Raw genomic sequence first — 7,952 nt, forward strand, 5'->3', positions numbered from 1 at the left:
AAAAAAAAAAAAAAAAAAAAAAAAAAAAAAGAATGCAATGGAGTACATGGTTGGGCGCAGTGACTCATGCCTGTAATCCCAGCACTTTGGGAGGCTGAGGTGGGCGGATCACAAGGTCAGGAGTTCGACACCAGCCTGACCAGTGTGGTGAAACCCCATCTCTACTAAAAATACAAAAATTAGCCAGGCATGGTGGCGCATGACTGTAATCCCAGCTACTTGGGAGGCTGAGACAGAAGAATTGCTTGAACACAGGAGGCGGAGGTAGTAGTGAGCCGAGATTGCGCTGTTGCACTCCAGCCTGGGTGACAAAGTGAGATTCTGTCTCAAAAAAAAAGGCAATGGAGTACACAAAACTCTTCACAATCACTGTTTAGTTGGCCTCTGAGGGTGAAGTCACCCAAAGCCAGATGCCCAGAATAGGGAAGGTGGGGAGAAGCAGCAGGACACAGGAGAGGGTAGCAGGGAGGCCTCTGATCTCTAAGTGTTGGCCATGGGACATCAGCAGCCCCTGAAGCTGGGGCCAGGATGGTGCCTCCAGCGGGGGGGAGTCAGGCCAGCAGGAGCTGTCCCGGAGGCTGGGGGCTCTCACACTGAGGAGTGCCCTGAGTTCTCTCCCTCAATACTCGGCACAGTCTTGTGAAAATCCAGCCCACCTCCACTGGGCTAGTGGGAATCTGGGGAAGGAACTCTGTCCACATCACGGGCAGTGGAAAAGGAAACCCAGGCAAGGAAGCACCGAGAAGGAGCCACCCACCCACCCACCTCAGCCTCACCTCCCCCTACAAGGAGCTCTCCTGCCTGGACTGGACTTGGAGAGGTCTGGGTTTGGTGCCAACCCCGTTGGGGGCAGACTCCCTGGAGAAAGAGGAGATGATGATGTGAAGAACTTGTGAAGTATCTAAATGTAGACTAGTACCGGCTCCAAATGGAACGAAACCACCCTGGAATTCAGGGATCAAGGGTGAAAGAATACCAGGTGTATCTGCAAGGGTCGACCCACCCTTGCCCACCCTGTGGGGCCCAGAGACTCTTGGGAGCTAGAGGTGATCTTAGTGTCAGATTAGCAACCCCTGTGAGGTGGCTGGAAGAGAGGAGCCTCGTGGACAGAAGCCCAAGGGTGTCTGGGTCCCATTTCAGGGGGCGGGAGTGGACCTGGGGATTTGGTGTCTCAGCTCACTTCGGGGCTGGGTGGTGGGGACAGGCTTTGTTTCACTATTGTCCGTCTCCTGGCCCTCTGACTGTATTTGCCGTGTGGTCATCTGACTCCAGAGCAGCTGCTACCACAGGCTTCCTCTGGGAATGGCAGGCACCAAGGAGCTGTCACTGCCTGAAGTGTCCTGGTTTCTACCTGCTCAGCAGTGAGAGTACTCGGGGGAAATTTCAAGTGGGCCCTCTGTGACACCCACAGGCCTCCCGTGAGCTTGAGAGGGAGAGAGGATTCACAGGAGCCTTGTAGTTCCCAGAGAACTGATCAGACCTGGTTTCTAAGGCTGACCTGGACACCTGGTGACTCCGACAAGGAGCAGACAGTCATAAGAGGCCACCTGCACCTGGAAACCCGGCTAAATGTCAGTTACCTGGAAGATGAGAGAGGGCTGGAGGGCTGGGGAGGAAGAAGTCAGGCTTGATTTTGGACCTGAGGCACAGTGAGAGTTAAAAACAGCTGGAATGGAATGGTTTGGCTAGAGAAAGGGGGAAGTTGAGATATTCACTCAGTGGTGTCAGTGGAATGGCTGAGGGAAAGCAAGGTGAAGGGGGAGAGCTGTGAGGAAAGGTCTGGAGACCCTGGAACTTGGAGGAGCTGGGAGGAGGCCAGCCAAGGGCTGCATCACCCACAGCTGAGAGGAACTGTGGTTGGCAGATACAGGGACTTCAAGGAGGATGAGGGTTTGGCCCCAGAAGGTCACTGTGACCTTCCGGGTGACATTTTGGGTGCAGAGGTGGGGGTGGAAGCCCTCCCAGCAGGAGTTAAGATGTGAGTGGGTGGTGAGCAGAGGGAGGAGCTGTGGAAGGAAGAGAGGTGACATGAAGGAGAGTGAAGATGCTGGGGACGCAGGAAGGCTGCTTTTTAGGCTGGGAGCAGCAGGGAGAAATGTGGACTGGAGATGACAGGAGCAATGTGGACTGGAGGTGACAAGAGAAAGGCAGGGGCCTTGGAAGCCAAGGTGGTGGGGACAAGCTTCAAAGAGGATGCAGGGGGAGGAGTGGAGAGTGCTGGCTGTCAGAGAAACCCTGGAGGGCAGTGGCTCCCTGCTTGGCCTTCCCAACGGGGCAGGGGTTTAAGGAATGTGACCAACATTTGGTCCCAGGAGGCCTTGGATGGGCGACTGGGATTCCTTGGGCTTTCTCCACAAGGCCCAGCTGCTGGAGAACAGGCCTGTCACATGGTGGTGGTTGTCACACTCACACCTGCACACCCTCTTCTCTGATCTGCACACATGTAGACTTGCACAGGTCCCTGACACAGCACCCACACTTGTGCTCACACTCCTCTGACACGTTTGCACAACTCCCTCCCCACGACATGCAGAGGGAGCCTCCAGTACCAATCTCAGGCAGCTCGGATTCGCTGCTCTCGATCTCCCGCTGACCAATGTAAAACCAGACGCAGGCAACCCAGTGCGCGAGCAGGGCGAACACCGCCATGAGCAGTGTCAGCACCACGGCGCTGTACTGCGAGTACCGGTCCAGCCGTGGAAGCAGGCGCAGCAGGCGCAGCAGGCGCACCGTCTTCAGCAGGTGGGCCCCGAAGTACTAAGATGCGGGGAGGGAGGGAGGGAGGTCAGCCAGGTTGGCCCTGCCTGTCCCCTGGCCAAGTCCACCCACCCAGCCAGCCCAGCCACACTGACCACGTTGACCTTGAAGGCATGCAGCAGGTCAAAGGGCAGCGCTGCGATGACATCCAGCAGGAACCAGGTGGTGACGTAGTGGAGGCAAATGGACTTTGGGGCAAACACCACCTGGCCCGACTTGGACACGAATGTGGTACGGAAATTCAGCACAATGTCTGTGGGGAATCCAGGTGGGAGTCAGCACTGGGGCTGGGGGGCAGCCACTCTTGCCTGGACACCTGCTCACCTTTTCAGTAGCTGACACTGTCCCTGGCCCTTTCCATACATCATCTGACTTAGTTCTCACAGTAACTGTAACAGGTAGACATCATTTTGCCTATTTTACAAAGGGGGAATCTATTTTATGGAGGCTCAGAGAGGCTTTGACCAGCTCAGGGTCATATAACTTGTAAGTGGCAGATGTTTGGAACCTAGGTCTGATTTCAAAGCTCACAGGTTACAAATGAGAGAGGGCGAGGGGGGCACTGTACGGCCCTAGAAGCCACGTGGACTATCCCCAGCAAAGCCCCAGGGTGCCAGCAGAGGGTGGGGTGGAAGGGGCAGAGTACACGCACCAAGGATGAAGAGGACCTCCACAGCCAGGTCACAGATGCTGGGTGGGCCGCGGGCGGCACTGGGCTCCCGTGCTGTGCTCACACACACGCTGTAGGGCACGGTGACAGCCACATAGAGCGTGGCGAGCAGGATGAAGCCGTCCCAGGTGGCCCTCAGCGCCCCACAGTGCAACAGGATGAAGGGCGACTTCCGGATGGCGGCTACTTTGTACTCAGGCAAGTTTGGCTTCTCCCCAAACACCCCCTGAGTGAGGCACGGCAGGTCCAGGCAGAGAGAAAAGAATATTGGCACAAGCTGAGTTTGGATAGAGTCTGGGACCCACATCCACCTCCTTTCTCTCCCTGCATTCTGGAAGCAACATCTGCTTTGAGATGACATTAGCGTCTCCATTTTATAGATCAGAAAACTAAAGATCAGGAAAGTTAAGTGACTTAGCTGCAGCCACACAGCTGCTTAGGGGAGGAGCCAGGATTGAACCAAGGGCCACCTGCCTCCCAGGCCAGGACTTTCTTCTGTACCTTTGATGGATCAGACATGTGATCCTTCAGTCCCAACCCCCAAAGTGCTGGCAAGGCCTAGGTGGCCCCTAGGACATTCTCTCTGTGGTAGGTCAAGTCCCCTTCCCCATCTCCTGTGTCTGCTGCTCCCCTCTTCCACACCTCCCAGGGCTCAGCCCACCTTATTGAGCTTGTGCTTGCCCTTGGGCTGCTTCTGCAGGTGCCCGGACAGGTGGTAGAGCACAGCCCGGCTCCGCCGCCGGTTGGCATTGAAGCCTTTGGATCGTGCCCGGCCATATCGGCGCCGGCCACTACCTGCAAAAGCAGAGGGGCCCATGAATATGATGGGTGTGTGCCCACACACCCTAGCTCCGGGTCAGGTGTAGGACACAGTTGCTGGCCCATGGACTGGTCTGGCTCATTGACCACTTAGACTGTTTAGAGTTGAGGACTCAGGTATTCCTCACTTCCTGGGTTCACTTGCCCAGCCCAGCAATGGGCAGTCCTAGGAGTGCTTATAGACACTACCTCTGGGGTCTGCTTCCAGGAAGAGGAGGTTTGGACCAGAGGATCTCTATGGGGAAAGGCCTGGGACAGGAAGCGAGGAGGTACCTCACAGGGCCAGGGTGGAGAACTAGCAGGAGGCTGTCAGCAGAGGTGTGGGAACTTAAGCAGGAGCCCAGGAGCTAGTGCAGGGACCAGAGGGTGACAATGAAGGCTGACATCATGGAGAGGCAGACCCAGCACTGGGAGTATGGGAGTGGGAATGGAGAGTACCCCCAGCATCCCCAAATGGCAAAGAGGCCTTGACAGTTTTGTAACCTGCCCAAAGGCCTGCCCCAGCCTTGGAGGACACGAGAGGGGGAAGACTCAAAGAACTTAAAAGCAGGCTTTGCCCAGAGCTCCACCCCCAGTCAGGTTTGCTGTAGGGAAGAGGAACCTAGTGGGTGTGTGCTCAACCTTATTAACTGGTCAGAAAGTAATGTTTCATGGGTACAATGGGGTTTGTTTGCTTTCAGTTTCTTAATAAAGTTGATTTAAAAACTCCAACTTTGTCGACTGGGCGGGGTGGCTCACGTCTGTAATCCCAGCACTTTGGGAGGCCAAGGCAGGTGGATCACAAGGTCAAGAGTTTGAGACCAGCCTGACCAACATAGTGAAACCCCGTCTCTACTAAAAATACAAAAATTAGCTGGGCGTAGTGGCGTGTGCCTGTAATCCCAGCTATTTGGGAGGCTGGGGCAGGAGAATTGCTTGAACCCCGGAGGCGGAGGTTGCAGTGAGCCCAGATCGCACCACTGCATTCCAGCCTGGGCAACAGGGCGAGACTCCGTCTCAAAAAAAAAAAAAAAAACTCTAACTTTGTCTCAATCTGTCTATTTGGAAAAAATATTCCCATACCGAGGAATCACGTGGAGATGAGAGCAGCACAGGCCGCTCAGGCAGCCCGAGTGGGAGTGAAATGAATACAGGAGGCATGGGGGACCCCCATACTCAGACTGGGTGCCAAGGCCCCGCCCAGGCCTGTAGCACCCAACACCCCAACCACAGCACCTACATGCACCTACCTGTCTCCTTCCATCTGTCAGGGCCCCCTCGGTTCTTGGTTTCACTGATGTCCTTGTGAGAGACTAGGAAGAGAGCCACCTCCCCTTTCTCATTCTTTATGGGTATCACATCCAGGAGACACCAGAACGGGAGCCCTGGGCACAAAAACAAACTCAGCCCACCTCCCTTTCTTGGCACTGCCTGAGGTGACAGAGGCCCTGGCCCTGGCTCCACTGACATCCTGGGCAAGACACAGGCAGGATCCAGTGGTTTCCTGGGGGAGGGGCTGGCAGTCCAGTTTCACTGAGGGCAGGGCTTGATGGAATTGGGGGGCGGAGGCAAAGGAGAGCAAACATGACAGCCAGACCTGTCCCGCGGTAGATCTGCCCTGCCGAAATGCGGATGCTTTTCTGTTGGATGTGGGAAACCCAAGGTTGGAACTGAATGCAGGCTGAGTCTAGGGTGAGGCAGGTAGAGATGGGGAGCCACGGGCAAGCGGTGGGATGGAGCAAGAGGGGTTGGATGGGGGGATGCAAAGATGGGATGGAGAAGATGGCAACAGAAAGGAGAAGGGATAGTCGATGGGGCCGGTGCCAGGCTGGGTAAGACTGCAAAGGTGAGGCAGGCTGGCCAGGTGGCCCCTCACCGCTCTTCCGGTACAGGATCAGCTCAGCCTTGAACTCCTTGTGCTCGTCCAGGGCCTTGCGGATCTGTTGGCGGACGAGCTCACTGGTGTCTGGGCCATAAAGGAAGGAGCAGGCACAGCCCCGCTGCATGACCTCAGCCCGGGAGAAGCCCGTGAGGTCACAGAAGCCATCAGAGCAGTAGACCACGGGGAAGAGCCCCGCCACCTGGGCGTTGCCCAGCACGAAGTTACTGTCTGCAAGAGAGCACCTCTCAGAAGAGACCTGGGGTGAAGGGGCAGGAGGCCTACCACCCCTCCTTTCCCAAATACCTGCAACCAAAGAGTGGGTTTTCCAAACCCCAGGAATCCTGTGTGTGTTACGGCAGGGCTGTTTATGAATGGCAATCAGTGTGTGTCACCTGTTTGTCAGTGCCCTGCAGCAGGTGTGAGTACATTCAAGGATCAGCACGTGTGAACTGAGGTCAGTGAATGAAGCGCTGTACTGGCACTGTGCCCTCTGGAGGGTGTCCTGAGCAATGTGGGGTAAGGGCTGGGATTGGGGATTCCCTAACAAGGACTGCACTGCCAGCTCTGGGCCAGCCTCAGCCCCACCTCTACTTCTGCCAGGCTCACCCACTAGCCAGGTACCCAGGTTGGCTGTCTGGCTCCTCCCACTGGGACACACCTAGACTGGGAGTCAACCCCAGACCACCATACATCCTGCTGTCTGTGTTTTAGCCCTAGCTGCCTGACCTGGCTCAGGAATTAGTGAATGTGATCAAGAATGGGGGTGTAAGAATGGTGACTGAGCTCGGGAGCCAGGAGCCAGGAATGTATTGGGGAGTAGGGGGCACTGAATCAGCAGGCTGCAGGAGCCAAGCAAACTGGCAAAGCAGATGGAGGAGCCCAGAGGAGGGAGAGCTCAGTGCTGGGCTCCCACCTCCTATCAGGAACCGGAGACCAAGGAGGACCTAGGCAGAGAGCTGGGAAGCCCCACGGGGGATGTGAGGGAGAGGAGGGGGGAGGGGCTTTCACCACTTCCCCTGTGCTCAGACCCCCGGAACCGGGGATCCAGAGCTTGGGGCGCCTTCTCCAAACTTCGCCAGTCCTGATGGGAGTCCCCAGACCATCTTCTTGGGGCTAGATGGCCTCCCCAAGTCTAGGGGGTTCAGGCTATGACACACGGGGCTTGGACACACCATGCTCTCCCGAGTCCCGCCTACTCTATCTCCGTTTGCAAATCTCTTTTCTAAATCTGTTTTTTGAGCCCTCTCAGCTGTCCCTGAGCACTGCTCACCCGCCTCGCCTTACCCCGCCAGTCCGAGGGTAGTTGCTGCGACAGCGCCAGACGCAGGGATGGGACGGGTCAGACTGACCAGGTTCGGGTTCGAGACCCAGCTAACAGAGAGCATCCCAGGACCCACACCCAGGGACTTCTGGTCCTGTTGCCTCGCCTGAAGCAGTGTTGACCCCGAACCTTCGGGGGAACGGCGCCTAGCAGGAGACGATGGCCCCAGCCTCAAGAGGGGCGCGTAGGGAGGAGAGGTTGAGAACAGGCGGGCGCCAAGCTGGGCTGCTGGGGGTTCGGGGCAGGCGGGAGCCCTGGCGAGGGTCCAGCGGCCCGGGTGCAAGTGGGCGAGGGTCGGACTCACGCGTGCCGTCGAAGCGCGTAGCGATGGTGTCCAGGAAGGTGTTCTGCGGCGCCAGGAGGCCCCGCATGGCCGGCATCTTAGGCGCCCGCGGCTGCTGGCCCCATCCCTCCGGGGTGCGGGGACTCCGCGCCGGGGGAGGGCGCCCAGCTCGGCCGCCCCCCGCCGGGCCCCGCGCTCCCTAGCGCAGCCGTCGGGGGGCAATGCCCAGACCGGGATCCCG

At 57.4% G+C, this 7,952-nt stretch overlaps 1 protein-coding gene across 7 annotated transcripts in view; it reads right to left on the reverse strand.

Moving 5' to 3' along the window:
- The window catches only part of KCNH3 (potassium voltage-gated channel subfamily H member 3), a 19,254-nt gene extending 11,302 nt beyond the window's left edge, over positions 1-7,952 (reverse strand). For 3 of the 7 annotated variants that reach the window (XM_017894778.1, XM_017894777.1, XM_017894784.1), the window contains exons 1-7: positions 7,733-7,952; positions 6,102-6,335; positions 5,476-5,610; positions 4,089-4,222; positions 3,410-3,653; positions 2,853-3,010; positions 2,550-2,757 (exon numbers count right to left, since the gene is read on the reverse strand). In XM_017894778.1, coding sequence (XP_017750267.1) covers positions 2,550-2,757; positions 2,853-3,010; positions 3,410-3,653; positions 4,089-4,222; positions 5,476-5,610; positions 6,102-6,335; positions 7,733-7,808 — 1,189 coding nt within the window. In that variant the 5' untranslated portion in view covers positions 7,809-7,952. Of the gene's footprint in view, positions 1-2,549; positions 2,758-2,852; positions 3,011-3,409; positions 3,654-4,088; positions 4,223-5,475; positions 5,611-6,101 lie in introns of all 7 variants that reach the window. The other 4 variants (XM_017894782.1, XM_017894780.1, XM_017894781.1 and 1 more) reach the window with 4 other exon arrangements.

Source organism: Rhinopithecus bieti, unplaced genomic scaffold, assembly GCF_001698545.2.
Source record: "Rhinopithecus bieti isolate Rb0 unplaced genomic scaffold, ASM169854v2 scaffold_24390, whole genome shotgun sequence".
Taxonomy (NCBI): Eukaryota; Metazoa; Chordata; class Mammalia; order Primates; family Cercopithecidae; genus Rhinopithecus; species Rhinopithecus bieti.